Source organism: Loxodonta africana, chromosome 2 (genome assembly GCF_030014295.1).
Source record: "Loxodonta africana isolate mLoxAfr1 chromosome 2, mLoxAfr1.hap2, whole genome shotgun sequence".
Taxonomy (NCBI): Eukaryota; Metazoa; Chordata; class Mammalia; order Proboscidea; family Elephantidae; genus Loxodonta; species Loxodonta africana.
In genome coordinates, this window is record NC_087343.1 from 125,149,167 (window position 1) to 125,175,761 (window position 26,595).

Sequence of the window (26,595 nt, forward strand, 5' to 3'; positions counted from 1 at the left end):
AACTAATCACTGGCATCTTCGTTGAACAACCAGCTTAAGACATCAGTCAAATCAATGCAAGCCACCACCAATTTAGCTGGGGACACCGAGGACGCAAGTTTTCTATAAGCAAGGCAGCACGATGAGACCCACCACATTGCCAAGTCCCAGCCTTGGCACTCAGCCTCTCTTCTCTCAAGCCATGGCCATGTTTACAACCATCACAGGATAGAAGACAGAGGAGAAAGCGCACCTGCCATCTACCTCCCACTTCATCCTCTCAATTCCCTTCCAGCCCTTGGCACTGGGGGCGATTTTTACCCACCATCATCTCCCACTGATGCCAGTCTAGACATTTTACGGGCGCCTTCCGTGTTGCCATGGTAGCTTTTGGTCAATCGCGTTCATTTCACAAACTGACAGTTCGGCCGTTTCTGTGAATGACTGTGTGACTTCCTTGAGTGTGAATGTAGAGTCAAAGGGTGTGGCCACACCATGGCCTGTGACAGAAACTGCCATGTGGCCACCCATGGGGCTGAACCAGTTTCCAAGATTCAGCATATGGGGCAAGGCTGCACACTGCTTCTGGTGGCATTTCTTAGATTCCTGGTTCCAACCTCAATACTACCTAAAGTTCTGTGGGGCGACCAGGGCCACTACAAGGGAGAAGGTGATGTGGAACTGAGGTGGCCTCTGGGGAGGTCCTCGTAAAGCAGACTGTCTCACTGCTCTGGAAAGTCCTGATGTGTGGATGAGCCATCTCCTCAGGCCTACCAGTCCTGCTCTCCCTCCTGCCAGAGATAAGCCCAGTGTTTCCTCAGGGCCAAGGCAGGCCTTCCCCCAGATGTACTTGTGGTTATCTCCCATGTTGTTGCCATTGTTAGTTACTGTTGAGTCTATTCCAACTCATAGTGACCCTATATGTGCAGAGTAGAACTGCTCCATAGAGTTTTCAAGGCTGTGAACTTCCAGAAGCAGATTGCCAAGCCTGTCTTCCGAAGCACCTCTGGATGGGTTTGAACTGCCAAACTTTCAGCTAGTAGTCGAGAGCTTAACCATTTGAAGATTGAGAGATATAATTTAGACCTATTCCTTGGCCTCCTAGGGAAACAAGAGTGCCCAGGGCCAGTCCCAGCCAACTGGGGGTCAGGGCAATGTCTCTTGGGCCCAGTGCCAAGCCCAATCTACCAGAGTCTCCTTAGCTCCTAGGCATGATGACGACAGGCTTCCAGGGAGCTGTGGGCCCGGACCTTCCCAGGCCTCAGGAGCGGTCCCCACATGGCTTCCCACCATTGACCTGTTCCCAGCCCCCAGAAGCCTCTTCAGCACCACTGTCCTTATCTCAGCCTATTGGAGGGAAACCTAAGGCACATGCAAAACCAAAGTGGACCTCAAGACAGGTCTCTTCATGGGTGGCTGTTCAGTGACCTTGACCGGGGCTTAAAGCTATCAAGAGGTAAGAAACAGTTACTCCATGTGGTACAGTCACCTTCCCACCTGTGCCCTCCCCAACTTTTCCATTTACCAGGAGAGACACCAGAAAGCTCTCTCTCAACCTGTCTGACCTCGTTTTCCCAGCAGCATAAGGTTGAACCAGATGTTCTGAGGCTTTCTAGTTTGGTAAAGATCATAAACCTAGCCAGTGGTCTGGCCTCTGGGGCTGGAGCCCACCCCACCTTTGTAAATTCTGTGGTTCAGAGAGACTGAGGTACCTGTCCAAGGTCACACAGCAAGCCAGTAGCAGACCAGGTTCTTGGACATCCTGCTCTTCTGAGCATGGGAATAAGGTGATGACAAGGATGTACACAGAAGCCCCAGCCCTCTACTGTCAGGTACCTCAGGCATTGTCAGGAGCGCAAGGCTAGGGGGCCTCATACAGGCTAAGAGAAGGCTGGGGCAGTAAATTGGCAGTTCTTCCGGCTAACGTACCCCAGCAGCCCAGCCAGCCATGCACCCCACAGACTCTACTGCCAGTTACAGAGGAATGGCCTTGGGAACTCTGAGTATCCATGTAGAGTACCCAAAGGACAGGAGCTCACAGTCCCTTGCAAATGGATCATGGGCTTTCTGAGGGCCAAAACCACCATCGGTCCCTGGCTCTGCCACAGGAGCACCCTCCATGTTATGAAATAATTTGGCAAATTCACTCAGTCACACTTGCTGGCCCCCAGCCTGATACAGCCCTTCAAGGCAGGGACAAGCAGGGAGTGACCCGGGAATCCTGGGGCAAGGGACGGGGCTGTGAAGATCTGTGGTTGCCACATGCTAGCTACAGGCACTATCAGAAGCATCATGTTCGTCAAGATCTCTCAATGGATAGATGATGCAGACTCCTGCAGGTCTGCCAGGACCAGGTTGAGGTTGCAGTTTGATACCTTATTATATTCCAGAACAAACAGATTTTCATCTGTCCTGGTTTAGTGAAGGAACTCGTGGTCTGGGAAGTTTCACAGTTGGTGTAGGAAGCTGTTTGCTGTTTGCATTGTGGAGTAATCATCCCAGTCACCTCCAATAAACCATCCAAATGATTAGGGTTAGGGTTAGAATTGAGGGTGGGGGTCAAAGCCTGTAGCCCAGTCTGGGTGCCCTCCAGGACCTGAGCTGCTGGCAGATTTGACACAGGTCATGCCCAGGGCTCTGGGGTATGAGGGTGTTACTAGTGGAGAAGACAGCCTTTATGCCAAGGAGACATCAGAGGGTTGTAAGGGGCTTTGCAGGCCAGGTAAGTGACTTTGCTTTGAGGTCAGATGCTCTGCGCTGGTCTGGATGGGGGCTGGGGCTTTGGGGATATCCCTGGATCCTGTTGGGCCCCTTCCACACTGTGCCGAGTCCTCTGCGAACAGCCTGAAAACCCCCATTTCCTTGAGCCATTTACCAGGACTGCTACTTCTGTGGCACCACGTAGACGATGGGCTTAGGGGTGGGGCAAGGATAGGGAATAGGATAAATTAGACTTCTAGCCCCCCAGGAGCTGTCATAGAAAACAACGAGGTAGGTTTTGACCCTAAGTCTGAGGGTGATGGGTGCTGACTGAAGCAGAGGAGGAGATCTGGTAAAGGACTGTTCACATTCTGAAGGACACAGGGAGAAGGGGAGGGGGCAAGTAAAACAGCCAGTGGCCCCTGTTGTCTTCTTGGCTGCATAGAGAGCAACAGAGCCTCTACTGGGTGCCCACTGGCACTGAGAAACAGGGGAGGGCCAAAGAGGTGATTCCCAACCTCCCCCCTACCTGTGCCTGGCCCAGAGGCTCCTCCTGAGAGACCCGGATCCTCACCCCCCACCACATCTCAGCCTATGGGGCCCTGGGCCCGGTGAGGCTGGACTCTATCATGACTCTCCCTTACAAGCATTTCCACACCCTGGACTTTATTGAAACAGCAGGTGCTGATGTATCAGTTACAGAAAAGTTTCCTCAGCCACCTCCACCCCTTTTACCCACTCATGGCCTTCTCTGCAGCCAGCACCAGCAAACCACCCCCCCATCCCAGCAGAGATTGTTCTGAAGCTCCCCTCATCCCATTTCTTGCAGCTTTAACAGTGTGCACCAGGCTCCCGAGAGGACTGGCTCCTAGAGGCTGCCCTTGATTGTATTACATGATTTCCATCCTTCTATGGATATGACAACACTCTGTAAAGCTTTCTTGAACTGTGAAAAACTGCTTCGCTCAATAGTACAGTTCTTGGGCAATTCTGTTGGCTAAATAAGAAACACATGTTTAAGTCATCTTCTTAACAGGAAAAAAAAAAAGGAAATTCTTGTTCTCCAAGTCACAAGGGCCCAGCCCCCTAGAAGGTAACTCAGGCAGGCCCTCTCTCTCTGCCTTAGAGACGGTCCTGGGGCACCGGCTGGTGATGGTGGGGCCCAGGACCATCCATAGCCTTGGGCAGGCAGCCAGAAGGGTATAGACAAGGCCCACAACTTCCCGTGACAGGGACATGAGGACAAGCAGGGTGGGGATTCACAGGGGACTGTGCAAGAGGTGGACAAAGAAAGAGAAGCTCCTCAGTCATTTCCCTACAACATGCCCTCTAGACTACTGCCCACCCTCCCATGACAGGTTCCCAGAGGGGCTCCTCAGGCCAGAAGAAGCCCCAAGGGTGGAGTGACCTAGAACAAGTTTGGACTGGCTGCCCGACTCAGGTTAGCACTGAGGGACACCTCCCTTCTCCCCAGGCTGAGTCCATTGCCAGCCCTGCTCTGACCTGCTCCACACTGACTGCTGGCCATGGGGGCTTGGCAGAGGTCCTGGGCAGAAGCCTCCAGAAAGACTCCTGAATCTTCACTCCCCCATCTTCATCCCTCTCCTGCCCCCATCAGTGAGTGGACAGTCCCCCAAAACAGCCACCTGTTTGGCCCAAGAGTAGCACCTGAGACCTTGCATTTGGCAAGTGGGGCCTATAAGAAGCCCTTTGTCCTGCTGGGCCCTGGGCCATGGTGGCAGGGAGATGATGGTTTAGGTTCCCCTGAGAGCAAATAGCAACTTACTTTCAACTTTGTGCAGATTGTGGTGAGTTCTTTCATGTCCTTATAAACCTTGTTTATGTGACAGTCTTCTTTGTTAAGTTCGGATACATTCTTGAGGGTGGAGATGAAGTTCTTTGTAAACTTTCCATAGCAGAGCTCCTGAAACAAGGTTGAGGGGACTGGTATGGTGCGGTGCATAGCAGAGTTCCAGCTGACCCCCAATCTCATCTGTCCCTGGCCACCCTTGCCAGAGGGAGCCCTGGACTGAGGCTCAGGCCCTATCCTGACTCTTCCACCAGAGACCTCTGGGCCCTGCAGGGCCATGCAAAGGAGGCAGTGGGTGTCTGGCCTCCCCGTGGGCTCTGACCTGCTCCGGGACAGGCACAGAGAGCACAGACAGGGCCTCCAGTTGCCCCTGAAGGCCCCATCAAGCTCTACCCCCTTAGCCGGCACCTGGCCACTGGTTCATCTGTTGTCTGAGTTGGAGGCTTCTTCCTCAAACTCTCTGATTTCTCCCCAGATTTCTCACTCCAACATAGCTTGCTCGCATCTCTTTCCTGGGTAGTGACTGGGGTCATTACTCTCTCCCTGTTCCAATGTGGTCAGAGAGGTCCAAGGGATGGCCACTCCTTACCTCGCTGGTGTTCTGGGGCCTATCGAAGGAGCCCTGGAAACGGGAGACATTGGTTAGAAACACAAAGGGCACCGAAAACAAAATAATCATTTATGAAAACCCAGACTTACATTGTACGTACTGTTGTCAGCTGAAAGTTCTTTCTGAATCTCAGCGCAGATGGCTGTGTGGTTTTCAAGGAGAGATGCAGTGGTGATCTTCATGGGGGCAGAATGGCTTCCGGACACCCAGAGTGTCCAAGCCAGGAGCACGCAGAGGTGCATGGTACTGCTGCAGGCGGCTATGAGCCGATCTGAGCCCTGGGCTTGGCAGCATTTCTGTGGGAACACGGTACCTATATATGTGAGTCTGAGGAAACGCTAAATCTCTTATCAGTCATCGTTGGTTTACAACGAAGACTGAGAGGACCTTATCACTGGGCAAGATGTGCTTTTCGTGCATTTTCCATGCCCACAGCATACTTCATGGATCCTTGTCTTTACTAAAATTCAGGCTTGGTCTAAGAACTTTTATTTGTAATCACAACTGGAGTCATGACCTTTCTGCCGCAGTTTGGGGTGGGTCTTTGGCCAGGACTGGGGCTGTCTGCAGGTGCTGCCTGGGCAGAAGAGCAAGTGGGCCACGCCTTGCACCCAGATGGTTGCAGAGAGGGCCAGCATCCCCAGGTCCACCTGTCGGCAGAAGGTCAGCCCCCACTGCCCACCTGAGACTTTGGGACACACCTACTCCTCCACAGTCCCCAGGAGGGACACAGGGGACCAGGCTTAGGAACAAGGCCTCCAGCCTGGCTGGCAAAGCAAGGGGGAGGAGCGAAGACAACTATTTTTTCAGTCTGAAAGCCATGGATTTTAGGAGAAAGTGCCTGACTGGGTTCAAAGCTTCGTGTAAAAATAAAAACCAGTTCAGAAAATCGTCACACTAGACCCATGCACCAGCAAATTATGAACTTACATTCTGACTCTCGAAGATTAAGATCATCTATTTTGGGGAAAATTTGGTAAATGTGCTGAGCCCTGACCCCTGTGGTTTGGTTTCTTTTTCTCTGAACAGTTTGTTTGTTGATTTACCTTGGGAGTGGTTGCAGCCTTGGTATGTGTGTGGGCAGGGGCTGGGGGGACAGGGCCCAGGGCCTCTGAGGGACACAGGTGGTTTGCCTATAGGCAGGGCAAGCCTGTGCAGCTAATGACCAGCCAACACCCGGGAAAGAAGATGCCCCTTCTCTGGGCCACAGTTCCAGATGGGCTGGTCGCTGGGATTTTCAGGCAAACCTAGAGTGAGAGGCCTTGGGCACCCAGAGAAGCCCATCAGGTGCTCAGAATGCTCTACGCGGCCCAGTGGTCACCTCCTCTCAGCTCTCACGGGGTTGCCCCTCGAACAGCACCCAGCCCGCTCTAGACCCCTATCCCACCCTCCTGCTTCTTCCCCTCCCTGCCCTGTGGGGACAAGGGGCACCACCAGCATTTGCTTAATGTTGAAAATAAATCAGAAAAATTACACAAGTAAAAAGAGACTTTTAATAACTTATTATTATGGTTAAAACATCTCAAATAAATACGGAGTATAAGCTTAAATAAATAAATAAATAAATATATATATAGATAAATACATAAATAAATATTAAAGATCCCTGCCAGTGTAAAACGTCCCTCACTCTACCATACCCCCATCAGGGTCAGCATGGCCCAGGACAGGTCCATTGCCCCCATGGGTGTGGCCCACCCCATGGTCCCTCCAAGGCGAAGATCCTGAGTTTCTGGCTCTGTGCGTGTGGGAGAGGGCAGCGGCCTGGGAGGGAGGGTCCCGGGGCAGGCCCCTGGCTGGAGGGGCCGGGGGTGGTAGACTGGCCTGCCTCACTCCTAGACCTACTTCCAACAGTCAAAGGGAATGATGTGCAGAAATTCCTTCAGGTTTCCTTTGAAGCTTTCGAAGGTTATAGTCTGCTCATTACAAGCAGTTTCCTTTAAAAAAAAAAGAAAGAAAAAAAGAAAGCTTGAGTACCAGGCATGAGTGAGTAACATGGGGACACGCCAGTATGTTTTTGTGCTGCCTCTTAGAACTCAAGATCAGAAGGCCCATTCCGGGGCCTGCCCGCTGAGCTGGGTCAGGTGATACTGCTGACACCCCTGTGTTACCCAAGGGGTAAATAGCTCTGCCAACGGCAGGCGGGGCCAGGGGCTTGACCAAGGATCAGTCCCTGGCTGCCACCTCCCTTCCTGTCTCCCAACCTGAGGCTGGTTTGCCAGGCATTCATACCATGACCTCTTTTATCTCTAGCCAGGGCAAAGCAACCAGGCTGAGGTCATCTCTGGGTGCCCTGAGGGGCAGGAGACCCTTCCCATAGCAAAGGAGAGCTGGGGCCTTGTCCCTTCTAAGTATGTGGCCCGGGGTAAAGTCCCGTTGGGAGGTGGCCCAGCATTTCCCCTGGACCTTGGCCAGGTCGAGTTTCCTTGAGTTTGCCTCACCTCTGACCTCATTAACAGTGATAATGACAGTAACAACAAGGAATGCAGCAGCTCTCCACTAGGGAGCGCTGTAGGCATCATAGCTCCATGGCTTTAACTCCTAGTAATGGAAATGGGCTGCTCCTTCTCTGGAAGGCGAATCATTAAAAATCTATCTAGACAGAAACCCTCTGGAGTCCTGAACAGCTACCCAGAGGCAAGCCCCACGGAGTCCCCACCCTCCAAGGCTGAGACCTTCCTCCTTGGAGCCCAGTATTCAGATGAAGGCCTGGCGTGGGCACTTACCAGGGTAGAGGGACAGTGCTTCTCATAGTGTTTGGCCATTGTGTCCAGGGGAACGTCGAGCCTGGTGAGGCCACCCTGCAGGCCCTGCTTGTACAGGCGCAGACGGGTCTGCAGGCATGTCGGCTTCTGTGGGAAACATTCGTTCTTTGTGAACAGTGGTCAAGTACCCTGGTGGACACAAGACACCCTTCCCACCACTCCTTCCTGTTCTCATCCCCATCCGCCCAAGAGACTGGCCTGGAAGGGGCACAGTGTGATTCCTGAGTAGTCTCATGCTGGGTCTGGTCAAACACACTGCCCTGTCCCCTGCAGGCATGGGTCTGGACCCTCCTCACCACTCAGGCTCAGCCCACCTTCAGCCAGCACAGCCATAGCCCCCTGGCCTGGCACCTCTGGTGGGTCCCCACCACTGAGGAAGGAGATCACTGCCCCACCATCTGGGAGGAAGGGATAGGGCAGGGCATTGCCTGGACCTGCTTCTCAAGCACAGGCTGTTCCTGAAGCCCCTTGGTACCCCTCTGAAGTCAGCTCCCTAGCTCCACAGGGCTTGGGCCTCAGGGCAGAGGGAGTGACCCAAGCCCACAGTGCTGCTCTCATGAAGTAACCCCGGCTTACCACCTGTACCCTGGATTTCCCCAAAAACTAGATCTGCCCGTGGCTGCTCAACTGATAAAAGGAGCACACGTGACTGCCACAGGGGCAGGGCCAGTGGACTCTTGCGTACCAGGACACTGCCCCCCACCACCCCCTCCCCAGCAGCCACCTGGCTGGAGAGCAAGGGACAACCCCATGAGGGTCCATCTAAAAGGGAGCAGCCTGGAGAGCAGAGACCCCTGAGAAGGTGTGTCAGAAAACAAGCCTCTTACCTGGGGGTCAAACTTTCCTGAGACGACATTTACTGCCTTCTGTAGAAAAGAAAAACGTCATGTTATCCAGCTGATAGGCGGGTCCCGTCTGGGGCCAGGCTGCTGAACAAGGGGCTGCCAGACATAGGCTTGCCAGGCACAGGTCTGCACTCCCGCCTCACTCACCATCACAGTAGCAGTGTCATCACTGTCCTCCAGGAGGCGTAGTGCCTCATTGATAGCATCAACGTGCCTTGAGGGCCTGGTGACAGGCCTGCCTGTGGGTGCGGAGATGCTGTAGGCCACAGTGGCCAAGAGAAACAGGTTCTGCAGCCACATCCTCCTGAGGACTTTAGCCTTTCTCTCTGAGCACTGGGTTCACTGGCAAAAGAGCTCTTATATACACAGTTAGAGGAAATGATTAATGGTGACCACAAAACGCCAGGGAGGCGGGGGAACTACCTGAACTGTGGAATCTCCTGGCTCTTATCAGCTACACATGGGAACCACGAGCCTTTTCCCCAGGTGGTCAGGCTCGGGGGTTTTCATTAACGAACCCTTCCAAGAACCTGCAGCCCACCCACCCACCTTCTAGAACCTCTGCAGCCCTCCCTGGGCAGTCTGACTGGCCTGAGGCTATCCCCTTCCTCTGAGGGGCTTCTGGGCACAGCTTGGACTTTCTGGGGCAGAGTGGCTGGGACAGGGCTTGGGAGGCACCTGATCATATTCCAAGACCCCTAGGCTCCTTGTCCTGCCTGTTACCCCAGGAGGCCTTTGGGAGCCTGCCCACCCTGGTGCCCATTTGGACCCCATTCTCCCCCTTCTCTTCATTCCTCTGGCCACAGTGAGGGATTTAAGTGTGAGAGGCTCTCACAGGCTTGTCCCACTGTCCATGTTTGCAGAGTCCAGCTGGCACAGTCACAGGTGGCTCCCACCAGCTCTCACCAACACCCAGAGCAATCCACAAGCTTTGCCCAGCCAGGGACCCCCGCCCCATGACCCTGTGAGCAGAGGCAGCGGCAACCAGCCAGCAAGGTTGCAAAGCATTCCTTCATGGTGAGATCCCATCTGACGGCAACAGCCCAGGTTTATACAACCATATTCAACCCCCAGGCTGCAGCGGTGGGTCGGGGCCCTCAGCTAGGGCCACTCAGGCCCCTGCATTTGAACCCTGCTCCAGCACTACCTTTGAGTGACCCTTCCCTCTGGGCTATGTGAGCCTAAGACCCGTGCCTCACCTTTATCTGCAGGATAGGCTGCGCCTCTGAAGTGGGCACTGATGCGCCCACCTACTGCACTGGGCGTTGCCAAGAGCTTTAGGGGCCAGCTGCGGGGCTGTGGCTGCACGCACACGAGGTACCTGGGACAGCGGCTTCTCAAGCGAGGTCTTCCAGGCTCAGTTTCTTACATGGCCCCATCCCCACCCCACTTCAGCTCAGAGGCCCCTCTGTGGAAGCAGGAACTGCTTCTGGAAAAGCCACCAGCTCTCCAGGGACAGACAAGTGTTTGATTTTCACAATGAGGTTTGGAGAGGGCAGCACGAGTTTGCACAAGGGATGGGCTCAAGCTGTCCTGTGCCATGAGTTTCTTGTCCCTGTGTGCCAGTGTGTTGGGGGGGTGGGAGGTTGTATTACATGGGGGTGCATCCATGAGAATCTCTGCCCTTCTGAGCCTTGGAAAGCCTTCCAAGGTGTTCAGGCTGGGTGTGGGAGGTGTGGCATGTCCAGGCTCTGGCCTTTCCTCCACCTTTCCCGTAAGGACTCTGCTCAGCCCCTTCCAGGGAGCTCTCAGGAGGTGTGATGGCAAGGAATGGGGGTAGGGGGGCAAGGAAACTACATGCAAATGCTACAGTCAGTGGATCTGGAGGAGTGAGTCCGCACACTGGGTCCGTGTCAGACAGGGCTGGGAGGCTAGGGGGCGGGGAGTGAGGGCTACAGGCAGAGGCTTAGCTGGTGGCCAAAGAGGCAGAGAGCTGGTGAGCCTGCTCCGGAATGGAAGGCCACTTTCCTCCTGGAAATGAGTCATCACAATTCGGAGGGTTAGTCCACAAACCTTTCCATTCTGGGCTGGGCCCTGTGCTGGAGAGGAGGTGGACAGGACCCTCCCACTGGCCCTCATGTCTGGCACTTGAGGCTCTCAGTCTAGTGGGGGAGACAGACAGCAGCGGACCCTCCATTGTGTGGCCCAGGCTGGGATGGGGGAAGTTCAAAGCTGAAGAAGCTCAAGGAACCACCTCCCCAGTTTGGGAGTAGAAGGGGACCGGGAACTTCCTGGGAGATGCTGCCTCCCAGAAGAGGCTGAAAGAGCAAGCAGAAGGCAGGTGGGCAAGTTTGGTTATGGGAGGGAGGAGGCGGGAAGGGTAGTGGAGAGTGTTCCAGGCATAGAGAACAGCAGAGTCAAAGGCTTAGGGACAGGATAGAGGGTGGCTTGTCTTCTCATTCAGGGTGGCCAGTTGTAGTGATAGAGGAAAGCATAAGTAGCAATGATTTGTTTGGACTTGGCCCTATGGGCTGTGAACCAATTTGGGCACCTTAGTAATACTGACCTTGACGAGGGTTTTAGGAACAGGTATGGGGGGGAAGGAGGCAGATTCTAGAGACATTTAGGGGGTAGAATCTTGGCAGCACCTGTAATATATTAGACTCATTCATTCATTCAATACTTATTGAGCACCTACTATGTTCCTAGCAGGGAAAGGAGATACAAGGATGACCAAACACAGGCAAGGGCCTACCTCTGTGGACTTTGTAACCCCATTGTTGGAGGAATGAGATTAATCTACTCATCCACCCCCAAAAGTGTAATTTTGAATGTAAATAAATAAAAGAAATTAGAGCCACTGTCCAGGCATCCAAGATGGGGGTCCAGGAGATAAAGAGTCACGTCTGCAGGATGTAAGGGCCCACAGGAAGTTTCAGAGCTTAGAGGGCTGCCTGTGCAGGAGACAGATCTGGGACTTGACTATATGCATGTGACAGCTATGGAGGGGGAGGGGTGAGGGTCACAGGACAGCTGTGTTTAAGGCCCCGGGGGCATGGTAGCTGGATGAAAGACTGGCCAGTGGTCAAGGGCTCTGGGAGGGCAGGAAAGGAGGAAAAAATAGAAGTCACAGGGAGAGAGCCACACCAGTGTGACCTGCAGGGACTGAGGTCAACAGGCACAGGAGAGATGTCCACGGGTTTGGTGATGAGGTTCGTGAGATGACATGGAAAGATGACATCAGGGCTGAGGCCATGACACCGGCAGGCATCCCTAGATTGCACCGCATGGAAAGAGCAGAGATAGCATCAAGCAACCGCAATGACTCAAGGCCACAGTGGGGACCATGATGGGCGGGTGTGACTCCTCTTTTCTCTCTCCCCACAGGGCCAGGAGAAAAGCCTCTGGAAGGGATTTCCTGTGAGTCTCCCTCCCCACAGCCTTGGAGGAAACGTGGGCTTGGGGCCATCCGGGGATCCTTATTGCAAAAGGAAGTTGTGAAAGGAAACAGACCTCCGAGTCCCTTGCATCCTGTGGGACCTCCGAGTGGGTATCTCAGTTGATCTGACCTACCCTACGCCTGCCACCCTGCAGTGGGGGTCCTCGTCCCTGCTGGTGGCTGAGGTCCAGAGGGCTGATGGCCAGCCCAGTCCACACAATCAGTAACGGCAGAGTCAGGATTTAAAGGCACATCCATTCCTGCTACCCTGATGTTTTCTGTTTCTCGAGGTCAGAAAGCCAGGAAGAACTGGTCACCTGGCTGGACCAGCAGAGGGATGGACCGAGCATGCTTGTCTCCCTCAGGGCATCTGCAAAGGGAGTTTCCTGCCAGGAGCTGGCAGAGAGGCTGGAATGGCCTCTTACTGTCCCAAGGAAGCCCTGGGAGCTGAAAGGCAGAATTTTCCCACCAGATCCTGCTGTCTAGGCACCTCTGTGCCCCAGGCTTGAGCTCTTGTGCTGGTCCCACCACCCCTGATTCCTGCTAACCTTGGAAAGTCCCTCCTTTCTGAACCTCAGCGCCCTCATCTGTAAAATGGGTTTAATTATGGCTGCCTCACAGAGGAAATTTTCTCCTGCCACAGGAAACTCAGTGGGAGAATCCTCCCAGGGAAGAGACAGTGCTTCCACCCCTCTTCCCATCTTGGCAGCTTTCCAAAGCCCAAACCGGGCAAAGGGTCCAAGCTTGCTGGAATTTTCAGGGACCTCTCTGCCCATTGCCCAGCCCTAGCTCCAGAGAGTGTCTTCTCAGACAGATGTGGTGAGGTGGGGAGCCCAGCAACCACCCAGAGTCAGGGCTCACAGGGTCCTATTCTGCCCCTGCCATCACCCTCGGGAGACCCAGGTACAGGGATGCCAAGAGGGGATCCTTCTTCCCTGAGAGGGGGTTCTTGTCACTTCAGGCCACACCAGACCCAGAGCAACCTCTCTGGCCTTTGTGGTCTTAGCTCCAGGCTGACTCCTCCCTCAACCCCTGTCTAGGTCCCCAGAGATGCATGTCATAAAGACCAGGCTCCCTGAGCCAAGCTCCAGTCTGGTCCTGCTCACCAGGTGTCCTGAGGCCCCTGGCACTAGTCAGTCCTGACTAGCCTGGGAGTATCTGAGGATGGTCCAACCATGTGTGGACCTGACATCTATTCCACCAAGATTTAAGGAGAGTCTGCTGTGTGTGGCAATCTCTCAGCACCCTCTACTCAGAGAGCTCACCTCTGGTAGTTGTGTGGGGTGGGCAACATGGAGGACAAGGTGCAGGCCCACCAGCTCAGCGTTAAAGGCACCAACCAAGATGTGCACAAAGGATGAGGATCCCTGAGGGGTGGTGATGGAATGAGAGTAAAACAAGTCAGGGAAAGGATCAATGGAATTTGTTGGGTGTGTGGGTTGGGGCAGGAGGTGAGCAAGGAGTCTCTGAAGTTCGAGATTCTAGTCAGGCAGCTAGGTGGACACCAGTGCCATTGGCTGAGATGAGGGAGACCCAAGGTAGCAGAGAGGTTGGGGGCAGTCCAGGCTGGAATGGAAGTGGCAAGTTTGAGAGTTCATGGAGACAGCAGGAGAGACTCATCTGATAGTGGCCACGTGTTTGCAGAGGTCAGAGCACAAGAGGTTTAGAAGTCATTGGTGAAAGGAGGTTTCCAACACCAGAGAGGCTGCACAGAGGGAGCCAAGCCTCAGGTAGTGCCCATGATGCCAATTCTTAAGGATGGGCCAAGGACAATGAGATCTCATTCCTCATTTTATTCCTCGGTTCCTGGGGCTTCCTCACTGTGTTCCTAGGACTATCTATGTCCCATGCACGCACTCAAGCAGGTAGTGCTGGTGGACATGCCATGCCCACATGACAGGTATGCCCACCACGGCACCCTTCCACACCTGTGCCTCCTGCCCCCGGGTCTACTCCCCCTGGGCTGGAATTCCTGAGTCGCTGCCCCAGGCTCATCCACAGCTGGGAGGGCCATCAAGCACCCAGAAGGGGCCACTGTCTTCATCTTCTTCCTTGGGAAAAAACCACTGGGGGCTGGATGAAGAAGAAGGAGGAAGAGGAGAGAAAGAAGAGGAAGAGGAAGAGATCATTAGCCTTTACAACTTCCTGAAGTCCTAAGGGCACCCCTGACTGTCTTCTGTATTTGGGCTGGAGTCCAGACCAAGATGCTGAGTGGGAGCCTGGTGACCCTTGCCAGCTCTCACACCTGCCTCCTCCAGAGGGATGGGCCTGAATCATGAAGGCAGATGCGGGCTTTTTGTGCTGGCAGGATGGGTGGTTCTAGAGCGAGTTTCCTCTGGGACTTTTCTGTTATCTTCCAGGGCTCTCTCGGACTCCCCCAAGGCTGGTTTGGGCAGGTACATCTCTTGTACCCCGGGTTTCTCAGGCCCCAGACAGCCCAGCTGTGGGCCTCTGCCCTCTGTTTCTACTTTGCTCCTCTGGCTCCAGGCAGACCCCCTCAGGCTTCCTTCTGGCCCAACCCTATAGGCCCTATAACCCCTCACAGTGTGAGAATCCTCCCCAGGACTCAGGCTGGGGCTCCAGCAGGAGCAGCGATGGAGGTGACCGTGAACTAAAGGGAGGTGGCCTCGGGCATTGCAGGAGCTGGAAAGGGGCTGAGGGAGTCCTGGGGACCCTCTCCTTCCAGCCCTAGGGCCACCGGCTTCTAACTACCTACACACACACACACACACACACCCTCATTTCCTACTCCTCCAGGTCACATCCCAATAAGAGTCATTACAGGTCACCTGTGTGGCCTCCTGGGGAGGCAGCAGCTCCCTTTGTGATAATTGCAGAGCTGAAGGCAGACACACCTGCCTTCATGCTTGGCCACTTCTAGCTGCAGGACCTCGGGCTTGTAATTTCCCACCTCTGAGCCCCAGATGCCTCACCTCCACAGGGGAAGAAACCCATTTTTGCAGGTTATTGGGGAGATGCTTTGGAGATCTGCACATTGCATGCAAAGTGTGGACTGCAGAGATCATTGTTTGGTTTTCTGTTTTGGCCTGCTGAAGGGCTTCCCTCCCAGCTTCCGTCTCCCCATCTGTAAAAAGGAGGGGAGGGTTCGCCAGGGTCTGAAAGAGTCTTACAGAGCCTTCTGGTGCCCTGAGGATCCACGGCTGTGTGAGGAGCCAGCCTGGGTTCAGGGTTCCTTGGTGGGGAGTTTCCCTGTGCAGACCCCTCCCCAGTGCCTCGACCCCTCCCCTACCACTGCCTGGGCAGCCTGGGTGTGGGAGGTCCGCTGACTGTGAGATGGCTGAGTCATGGATTTTCCTGGAAAGAGCTAACTGGGAACACTAAGAGAGGAGACCAGCCTCCCAAGCCCTACACTCCTCCCCTGACTGAAGGGATATGGTCCTAGGCAGCCCGGGTCCAGGGCTGTGCCTTGTAGGAATAATCAGCCCTGGAGTCTTGCCGTTGGCCTGGGGAGAGAAGGAAGTCACATTTTGTTTCACCCATCCTCCTAATTCAATACTTATAGCTCCTCTGAGGGGCAGCAGGGCTGACCAAGGTTTTTGTTACCCTTGCGCAGAAGTACCCTGGCCCACAGGGATCAGCACACAGAACACGGGCATACCCTGTGCTCCTGGAAAGAGAAGGGGAAGGAGGCCCTGCCCAGCTGTTGGTCCCTCATCTCCACCACGCCCTTGCAGCTCTGTGCTGTGACTCTGTACCCCTCACGGCCCAGGCTCTGCCACACTCCTTTCCCTGTCCCTCCTGATGCCTGCCTGGAACACTCCCTTGGAGACTGGTTGTTGGTCACTGCACACGGTTGGTCTCCACAGCAGCCCGCATGCACTGAGGGCCAGGCCCAGCACCCAGAGCAGCCCAAGCCAGGAGGACTCACTGAAGTCACAGAGTGTGGCAGTGTGGAGGGCTCCTGTTGGAAGAGGAGGCTAGGGGGTCTTGGGTTGGAAGGATGCAGTGGGCCTCAGAAGGGGGACAGCGGTCGGCTAGAGAGGAAAGGAAGGAGTCACAGCATAAGCAGCAAACCTTGGAGACTGGAGTTGAACCTGGGACTTAGTGAGGAGGGAGCTGGGGGAGGCACCGCCAACCAGCCAAGGCAAGAGATGGTTGTGAGCCCGGTGACCCTCTGCCCCGGATCTAAGCTGTGTGTATGTGGGAGGGGTGGGGGGTGCTGGGTAGGAGAAGGGGACAGGCAGACATATGGCAGCTTTTGGTGGGAAACAGGTGATTCAGTAAATGCAGGATGGAGCTGAGTCACAGATGCTGCACCCTTACCCCCGCCCCCAGGACTGGAGCCAGGACATTAAAAATAAATACAGGGTTTTTTCTATAAACAATCACATTATCTGTGTGCAAGTCTCTAAACTTTTTATATGGAAGATAACATGAGGCCAAGCTGAATATTAAAAGAGCAAACTCTGAGTCTCTGGATCACTGGCCCCACCCCTGCCTGAGCTGGGATTCCTGGTGTACCTTAAAGCAGAGCTTCTCAAACATCGATGTGAATCACCCAGGATCTCGTCAAAATGCACCTTATGGTTCGAAAAGTCTAGGGTGGGGCCTGAGGGTCTGCATTTCTAACGAGCTCCCCGGTGATGCTTATGCTGCAGGCACTGAGAGCCAGGCTTGGAGAAGCGAGGCTTTAAATCTGCCTCTCCCCACAAGACTGTACCTTTCTTAATGGGAGGGACCCTGTCTGTTTTATTCACATGCCTGCAAACAGTGAATGCTTAATAAACGTTTGTGGGATAAACTTGTGCCAGGCTGGACCTCAATTAAATTGAGCCATTGAGACACTCCATTTGTCTTTACCAGATCTGCTCCTGCTCAAAAGCCCGAATTCCCCTGCTTCAGCATAACCTCCTATCCTTCATCTCCTACACTGATCACATCACATCACACCTGCGTGTCCCCCGCCTTTCCATCCTGCCTCTCTTCTTCCTGCCCACCTCGGGCTCAGTCATCTCAAAGCAGTCTTGCCCACACCCTGCCATTCTCACCCCTTTACCCGAACTCCCTGTCCCAAGCCTGTGTCGGGGCCTGATATGCCCCATGGGGCAGGGAGGCCACCTCTCCTCACCGAGGCTGCCCTCTGGGCCCCCAACTCCCCTGGTTATCCTGCTTCCTCTCTGGTCCTTTACAGACTCCCCCATGGTCTATCCTGCCCTCTTGTTTGCTCTGGAAACACTCCCTGGAACTTTCCAGCCCTCCTTGCTGGACCCTGTGCCTGTAGAACCCATGCTCTAGCACAGAGCATGATCCACACCCCTGGGATTCAACCCCTGTCCCTTCAGTCACCGGCCCCATCACCGGTGGCCCAGCCTGAAACCAGGGAGTCTCCCTCCTCTCATCCGTTGCCCTCACTGCACAGAACTTGCCAGCTCCACTTCTTGAACCATCCCCTCCAAGGGGAGCCCCTCACCTCACTCTCCCCAGTGACTGCAGCAGCACCCTCAAGGGTCCCTGTGCTACCAGAGGCCACTGAGGGGCAGCCTGGGAGCTGCAGCCAGGCCTCCAGCAGGGGCTAAGACCCTCGTCACCGGGGCACGGCTGGGCCCTGCTGTTCCCAGACCGATAAAAGAATGGACATCTGATGTCAGCGCTCCATCTGGCACCAACCGGGAAGAAAAGTGTCAAGGAGAAGCTGCCCAGAACCCAGGGGGTGGACTGTTGGGGGCCTTAAGACCAATAACTCAGCATTGAAGGCAGGGGGTGTCCAGAGATGCTCTTCTCAGTGACCAGCCCTCACGTGGATCCTTAGACCTGCAGCTGCTGCTGCCAGACAAACTCTTGTGTGTTCTGGGTGGGCCCCACCTGGACACCTGGGAAGAGAGGAGGGGCAGGACCAGACAGGGAAGGTCTCAGAGGGTCAGAGCTGTCCAAAGGACTGCACGGCCAGGTCCCAGCTGGGCGGGAGACAAGACAGGGCCAGGTGAGCTCAGAGCTCACCTGTCAGAGGGATCCTCTCATCTGTTCCTGCTCTGCCCCCAGTGGCCAGCCCATCACTTATCCTTGGCAATATGAAGAGAAACCCTTTGAGTAATCTGTTGTTTTTTTTTTTTTTTCCAAGTTTCACTGATCTTGATTACTAGAAGGTGACGAATAAGTCTGTGGTTTGCTATGGAGGTTCCAGGTCAGATAAAGATTCTTCCGATGCCCGCCTCCCACACTCCGTCGTTTGCCCTGGGTTGAGCGCCTATAAGACGGGGACTGTCGAGAATACTTCAGAACCCCACGAAGGCCCGGGACAAGACAGAATCCATCCTGTCAGCCCAGACATGAGCAGCCTCCCCATCCTACACCTTCTCCTGCTCCTGCTCAGCCTTGAACTTCAAGCCCCCAAGGCCCAGGGGATGCCTGTGACAGCACCCCAGCATTACAGTGTGATGATCAATGAAATCAAGGAGATCTTACAGAAGTCTCCACCTTTGAATTCAGCAGTAAGTAACTAGGATAGGGTGGCACAGGGCAGGGAGGGGCTGGCGGGTACCTCGGGCCGTCAGGACTCATGGGTTCTCTCTCCCTCTGCTCCCACAGACCCCCAGCGACACAGAAAAGACCATCCTGAGGGTAAGAGCTCAGCCACACACTCGGGCACACCTGGGTCACAATCCACCTCCTGCCTGGGTGACCTCAGGCATATCACTCCATCTTGCATAGCCTCAATTTTGTCATCTGTTAAGTAATGGTGACAGCACCTAGTGGGGCTGTTATCAGAGCTAAGTGATGCAATGTGCATAAAGTTCCCAGCCCAGTCTTCGGTGCTTAACAGGGTTCAAGGCATGGTCCCAGCCATGACTATGAAAATTAAAATGATTATTTTTATTACAAAATGGAAATGCAGCACTGGCTGAACAATACCAAGGGCCTCGAGCTCAGTTTTCATCGGGGCAGCCTCTGCACTGGGAGATGAAAATCTCCCCTGGGAACGTGCCTCCTTCTTTTCTTTCCCATAAAACCTTGAGTTTCTATTTTCCACCCTCACCAGCCCTGGACACATCATTTACAGTGATTTTTCCCGATTGCAGTGGGCTTCCGTGGCTCTGTCCCACCTTTGTTTGCACGGCGTTTCTCTGGTCAAACAAGAGGTTGAAGTCTTTCCTGAGTTGATTGGCCATTTCTATTTCTCCTCTTTGGGGCACTCACAGTTCACATGCTGCACCCATTTCCAGGCTGGGAACTCTGTGATTTTTCTCCTGATTTCTAGGAGTCCTGCACCCTATCAAGGCATTAGCCTTATTAACCGGCCTCTTAGCTGCCAGTACACCCCTTGATCAAGCCTGTCTTTGTAGAGCTTCTTTAGGAGATGTGTTGCCCCAAGTGCAGGATGATCTCCTGCCCTTCATGCGGCTCACAAGGGGCCAGGGGCTTGGGCTTTGGGGTAAACAGACCCTGCTTGGGTGTGCACTCGCCTCTAGGCCTGTGCCCTTTGGGGCAGCCCGGGGGCCCACCTTGGGCAAAGAGGGTGGTGAGGGGTCGTTCAAGAATGCTCCTGAACACAGGCTTGAAAAGCTGGGGATGATTTCACCCTGGCTACGGGATAGGCACCGCTCGACCTCCCCTCCTCACACATATTCCTTGTCTTCTCAGGACCGCGCCTCGCTGAAGCCAAACCTAGATGCGTTCCTGAAAGCTACCGAGAATTTCAAGGAGAAAGGAGGATCCTCAATTAGTAAAAATCTTAGGGTGTGTGAGGCACTTGATGGTTTTTGGGCTCCCTGCCTTGGCTCTACCCTGCCTTTTTAAGAAGAGGGTGGCAGGGCCTACTCCTCTTCCCAGGGAGTCTGACTCTGCTTTGGTCTCTTCCCACAGAAATTCCACCCATGCCTGCCCAAGGCCAAGCCCCAGGTAAGCTGCTCCCTCAATGTCCTTGTTCATGGCGCCCTCAGACATGACCTGACCTTCAGCCTCTCTCACCATCCCCCACTGCCACCTTCCAACATGGCTTTACCTAATGCCATTTTCTGGTTTCTTCACAGACAGCCTCAATCGTCATCCAGAATGACTGGGAAGACTTCCGGGGGAAGTTATATCCATATCTGGAAACCCTAAAAGCTTTTCTAATGGGCAGACTGACATAGAGCCACCGACTCCTCAGCCCGAAGTCCAGCTGCTCTCTGGGCCTTTTCACCACAGGGTCTTGGCCTGTTGCAAATGGCCAGGTGTCTCCCACACTGTCCTGGATCAAAAGTGTTTGGTTTTCTCCTGTGGAGTCAGATCGGTTGTTAATTAACTTCTGAAATGTTCAGCTGCCATTTGGCCCTTTGCAGTATGTGCTCATTTTTATCTTACTGACGCTATTTATTTATGTATTTATATATTTATTCTCTTGTTATAATGTGAAGAGTATGTATTTTGGCAGAGGAGCCCTGTCCTGCTCCCTCTGAACAGAACTCAAGGACATTTTCGTTTGTACCTCAGATTTCAAACTGATTTCTACTCACCTGTGAAAATAAAGCACATTCTCTCAATGACTGCTTTGTCGCCAGTGACTCAGTTTGACTCAGGACTTAGTGACCATTTTAGACAAGATTTGTGTATTGTGACATTTTGGTGCTCTGGTGCTGCAGTGGAGTTGGGACGCCCTTGGGGGCCCACCCATCCTGCCCAAGTGAGCTCATTCTCACACTGCCCTCCCACCACCCCCCTGTCCTGAATGGTGATCACAACTCCAGCAATTGTGGGCACTGAGTTCTTAACCGCGTGCCGGGCACCATTCTGGGCGTCTTACCTGTGCTAACTTAATTCTCACCCCAACCAAGACTATGCTGTCCCCATTCTATGTACGGGGAAACTGAGGCTCGATTAAGCAATTTGCCTAAGGTCACACAGCAGGTAAGTGGTGGAGCCAGGACTTGAATTTATTTGGGTCTCCCTCCAGGGCCCTGAACCACTCTAACCCCGGTGGCATGTCTCCCCCTAGTGGCCCTACCAGAAACTACACCAAGGTTCCTAATTCCTCCTCCCAGGGCCAATTCCAACAATAAATATTCCTTGAGTATCCACAGTGCACCAGGCCCTGGGGATAGAGGTAACCCAGGCCTGGCAAGCCCACTTCTTCAAGGCTCTCCAAGCTTGCAGTTTCCAGCCCTGCCAGGCCCCCAGCCTCTCCTGCCTGATGACTCAGCAGCTCCTGAAGGCCTCCCTGCCACAAGATGGAACCCGGATCCCATACCTGGCAATCTGTGTTCTACTGGGGAGATTAAACTTTAGAAAATGCAGATCTGACCGTGTTGGCCTGATACTAATTCCCTAATCCTCGGGGTCTTCTGGACCCTGTCCATATCCTTAGGTTAGCATTTAAGACATGCGTCCCACCTGTTGCTTGTGTTTCTGGCATGCAAACAGTTGAACACTTGACTACTAGCCTAAAGATTAGCAATTTGAACTCACCCAGATGTGCCTTGGAAGACAGGCCTGGCGATGCGCTTCTGTAAGGTCACAGCCTTGGAAACCCTATGGAGTGTTCAACTCTACACATATGGGTCACCAAGAGTTGGCATTGACTTGATGGCAACTAACAACAACGCACAACAACAGCAGCCACCAATTTCCTTGATGCTCCAGCTGGCAGAAATACTGTGGCTTCCTAGATGAACCACACACCTCTGCTTAATCCTTTAAACCTTTACCTGTGCTTTTTCCTCTTTCTCATGTACCTTTACCCTGGGTCAGTATGACGAGTTTCTATTTCAGAGACCAAGTCAAAGAATGCCTACTTTGAGATTGTCCACTGTCTTAGTTATTTAGTATTGTTTGGTAATCTGGCCCTATGAATGCCAGTAAATTTCCATTAGTCAGAAAAGACTGCCTTAAACCAGCCCAAGATAGATTCAGCCCACCCCACATGCACAGACGGGCCAGCTGTCACCGTTAGTTGACCTCCAACAAAGGACGCAGCAACAGGTGGAAGGAATCAGAAGGAAAATCATCACCTGGACCCCATTCCGAAGGGAGAGGTCTGACAAGAACCACATTGCCTCCTGTTTTCTGGCTACCATGATTACTGCAACATCTTCACTGTGTATTCCTTCTAGAATTTTCCTTCCACACTACAACTGTGGGGCCACCATTTTGTTGCCCAAATCACATATAAGCCCTGCTTCCCCATAGCTCAGGGAATTGGATCTGAGGAACTTCCTCCTGGCTCCTTGCTCTGAGGACTGCAATAAAGTTACTTCCTCAAAGGCCAGTGTCTAGATTATTGGCAGGTCTGAGTACGCCAGACAGAACCCACCTTCTAGGGTTTGGCAACAGCTATAACAGAAACACCACGAGTGGGTGGTTTTAACAAAAAGAAACTAATTTTCTCATAGTTTAGCTAGAAGTCCGAACTTAGGCCACCGGCTCTAAAGGAAGGCTTTCTCTCTGTCAGCTCTGGTGGGAGGTCCCTGTCTCTTTTTAGTTTCGGCACCTTGGCTCTTTGGCAATCTCCATGTGGCTTGGCATCTATCTTCTACCATCTCTGCTTGCTGGCTTGCTTAATCTGCTCTTTTACGTCCCAAAAAAGATTGACTAAAGACACACTCTACCCAAATACTCATTAACATAACAAAGAAAACCACTACCAAATGGAATTATAACCACCAGTATCAGGGTTGGGGTTTACAACAAATATTTTGGGGGACCACAATTCAATCCATAACACCCACACTGTTCTAAGACAGGACCCTTGCCTGAAATAGGGGGCAGACAGGGACACTGGGAAAGACCGCCAGCAAGGCCCTCAGTGACACAGATGGGGCTTGGATGATGCAACCTGGGGCATCACTGAGTGTGGCTTCAACCTGCGATGTGATGCTTGGGTCCCAACAACCTGTAAGCCCTGAGTGTTGTCCTCTCTAACTCCCCTATGCCCTTCCTAGTTACACCTCCTTCATCCTGGAGGGGAGGGAGGAAGGGGCAAAGCAAATTTTTCCTCTCAGGATGCTAAGGAATAGCATTATCATCTCTGATTCCTCATAAGTCCCATAAGAGTTTGGTTGCTGAGATCAGATGCTGCCCCCCCAACACCTTTTATCCATTTTCCACCTTGATCCATCCTTCCCCTGAGGTTATGAGTAAAGAACACCCCAGTTGTTTGAATGGGATAACAAAAAAAAAAAACCAAACCCAGTGCCGTAGAGTCGATGTCGACTCATAGCAACCCTGTAGGATAGAGTAGAACTGCCCCATAGAGTTTCCAAGGAGCGCCTGGTGGATTTGAACATGCCGACCCTTATGGTTAGCAGCCATAGCACTTAACCACTACTCCACCAGGGTTTCCTCTTGAATGGGATAGGAGGACGTAAACAAAAGCTGTTAGTGGCATCACATTCCCTTTCCTAATAAACCTTTGTGTTCCTGCAGAAATAATTTACTTCTACCCCTGGCCCCATCCCACCACCAGCTTAGCCCACTGAAGAAAGGGGGTGAGCCTGAGGGGATGTGGTAAGAGGCCCAAATGAGTTTCCCAATTCTCTTGGGCCCCCAGTGCCACTTCCACAGATACCCGGTGGCAGGTCATGCTTTGCATTTGTTGTCCTTGTTGTAAGTTGCTTTTGAGAAAATTCTCACTCGTGGTTATCCAAAAATGCAGAGTAGAACTGCTCCACAGGGTTTCCAAGGCTGTGACCTTACAGAAGCGCATCGCCAGGCCTGTCTTCCAAGGCACATCTGGGTGAGTTCAAATTGCTAATCTTTAGGCTAGTAGTCAAGTGTTCAACTGTTTGCATGCCAGAAACACAAGCAACAGGTGGGACGCATGTCTTAAATGCTAACCTAAGGATATGGACAGGGTCCAGAAGACCCCGAGGATTAGGGAATTAGTATCAGGCCAACACGGTCAGATCTGCATTTTCTAAAGTTTAATCTCCCCAGTAGAACACAGATTGCCAGGTATGGGATCCGGGTTCCATCTTGTGGCAGGGAGGCCTTCAGGAGCTGCTGAGTCATCAGGCAGGAGAGGCTGGGGGCCTGGCAGGGCTGGAAACTGCAAGCTTGGAGAGCCTTGAAGAAGTGGGCTTGCCAGGCCTGGGTTACCTCTATCCCCAGGGCCTGGTGCACTGTGGATACTCAAGGAATATTTATTGTTGGAATTGGCCCTGGGAGGAGGAATTAGGAACCTTGGTGTAGTTTCTGGTAGGGCCACTAGGGGGAGACATGCCACCGGGGTTAGAGTGGTTCAGGGCCCTGGAGGGAGACCCAAATAAATTCAAGTCCTGGCTCCACCACTTACCTGCTGTGTGACCTTAGGCAAATTGCTTAATCGAGCCTCAGTTTCCCCGTACATAGAATGGGGACAGCATAGTCTTGGTTGGGGTGAGAATTAAGTTAGCACAGGTAAGACGCCCAGAATGGTGCCCGGCACGCGGTTAAGAACTCAGTGCCCACAATTGCTGGAGTTGTGATCACCATTCAGGACAGGGGGGTGGTGGGAGGGCAGTGTGAGAATGAGCTCACTTGGGCAGGATGGGTGGGCCCCCAAGGGCGTCCCAACTCCACTGCAGCACCAGAGCACCAAAATGTCACAATACACAAATCTTGTCTAAAATGGTCACTAAGTCCTGAGTCAAACTGAGTCACTGGCGACAAAGCAGTCATTGAGAGAATGTGCTTTATTTTCACAGGTGAGTAGAAATCAGTTTGAAATCTGAGGTACAAACGAAAATGTCCTTGAGTTCTGTTCAGAGGGAGCAGGACAGGGCTCCTCTGCCAAAATACATACTCTTCACATTATAACAAGAGAATAAATATATAAATACATAAATAAATAGCGTCAGTAAGATAAAAATGAGCACATACTGCAAAGGGCCAAATGGCAGCTGAACATTTCAGAAGTTAATTAACAACCGATCTGACTCCACAGGAGAAAACCAAACACTTTTGATCCAGGACAGTGTGGGAGACACCTGGCCATTTGCAACAGGCCAAGACCCTGTGGTGAAAAGGCCCAGAGAGCAGCTGGACTTCGGGCTGAGGAGTCGGTGGCTCTATGTCAGTCTGCCCATTAGAAAAGCTTTTAGGGTTTCCAGATATGGATATAACTTCCCCCGGAAGTCTTCCCAGTCATTCTGGATGACGATTGAGGCTGTCTGTGAAGAAACCAGAAAATGGCATTAGGTAAAGCCATGTTGGAAGGTGGCAGTGGGGGATGGTGAGAGAGGCTGAAGGTCAGGTCATGTCTGAGGGCGCCATGAACAAGGACATTGAGGGAGCAGCTTACCTGGGGCTTGGCCTTGGGCAGGCATGGGTGGAATTTCTGTGGGAAGAGACCAAAGCAGAGTCAGACTCCCTGGGAAGAGGAGTAGGCCCTGCCACCCTCTTCTTAAAAAGGCAGGGTAGAGCCAAGGCAGGGAGCCCAAAAACCATCAAGTGCCTCACACACCCTAAGATTTTTACTAATTGAGGATCCTCCTTTCTCCTTGAAATTCTCGGTAGCTTTCAGGAACGCATCTAGGTTTGGCTTCAGCGAGGCGCGGTCCTGAGAAGACAAGGAATATGTGTGAGGAGGGGAGGTCGAGCGGTGCCTATCCCGTAGCCAGGGTGAAATCATCCCCAGCTTTTCAAGCCTGTGTTCAGGAGCATTCTTGAACGACCCCTCACCACCCTCTTTGCCCAAGGTGGGCCCCCGGGCTGCCCCAAAGGGCACAGGCCTAGAGGCGAGTGCACACCCAAGCAGGGTCTGTTTACCCCAAAGCCCAAGCCCCTGGCCCCTTGTGAGCCGCATGAAGGGCAGGAGATCATCCTGCACTTGGGGCAACACATCTCCTAAAGAAGCTCTACAAAGACAGGCTTGATCAAGGGGTGTACTGGCAGCTAAGAGGCCGGTTAATAAGGCTAATGCCTTGATAGGGTGCAGGACTCCTAGAAATCAGGAGAAAAATCACAGAGTTCCCAGCCTGGAAATGGGTGCAGCATGTGAACTGTGAGTGCCCCAAAGAGGAGAAATAGAAATGGCCAATCAACTCAGGAAAGACTTCAACCTCTTGTTTGACCAGAGAAACGCCGTGCAAACAAAGGTGGGACAGAGCCACGGAAGCCCACTGCAATCGGGAAAAATCACTGTAAATGATGTGTCCAGGGCTGGTGAGGGTGGAAAATAGAAACTCAAGGTTTTATGGGAAAGAAAAGAAGGAGGCACGTTCCCAGGGGAGATTTTCATCTCCCAGTGCAGAGGCTGCCCCGATGAAAACTGAGCTCGAGGCCCTTGGTATTGTTCAGCCAGTGCTGCATTTCCATTTTGTAATAAAAATAATCATTTTAATTTTCATAGTCATGGCTGGGACCATGCCTTGAACCCTGTTAAGCACCGAAGACTGGGCTGGGAACTTTATGCACATTGCATCACTTAGCTCTGATAACAGCCCCACTAGGTGCTGTCACCATTACTTAACAGATGACAAAATTGAGGCTATGCAAGATGGAGTGATATGCCTGAGGTCACCCAGGCAGGAGGTGGATTGTGACCCAGGTGTGCCCGAGTGTGTGGCTGAGCTCTTACCCTCAGGATGGTCTTT

At 53.0% G+C, this 26,595-nt stretch overlaps 1 protein-coding gene across 3 annotated transcripts; it reads right to left on the reverse strand.

The window, feature by feature from the left end:
• Positions 1-1,778: 1,778 nt before the first annotated feature.
• On the reverse strand, positions 1,779-10,063 carry CSF2 (colony stimulating factor 2). 3 transcript variants are annotated; one of them, XM_064275349.1, is made up of 7 exons: positions 8,857-10,059; positions 8,692-8,730; positions 7,826-7,951; positions 5,189-7,036; positions 5,079-5,111; positions 4,466-4,603; positions 1,779-3,676 (listed from the first exon to the last, which is right to left on the reverse strand). In XM_064275349.1, the coding sequence occupies exons 1-4, from the start codon at positions 9,007-9,009 to the stop codon at positions 6,941-6,943; spliced, it is 414 nt and encodes a 137-aa protein (XP_064131419.1). In that variant the 5' UTR covers positions 9,010-10,059; the 3' UTR covers positions 1,779-3,676; positions 4,466-4,603; positions 5,079-5,111; positions 5,189-6,940. The 3 variants fall into 3 exon arrangements, with proteins under 3 accessions (XP_064131419.1, XP_064131410.1, XP_023404192.1); XM_064275340.1 differs by lacking the exons at positions 7,826-7,951; positions 8,692-8,730; positions 8,857-10,059 and having other exon boundaries at positions 5,189-6,543; XM_023548424.1 differs by lacking the exons at positions 1,779-3,676; positions 4,466-4,603; positions 5,079-5,111; positions 5,189-7,036 and having other exon boundaries at positions 7,063-7,951; positions 8,857-10,063.
• Between the last annotated feature and the right edge of the window lie 16,532 nt (positions 10,064-26,595).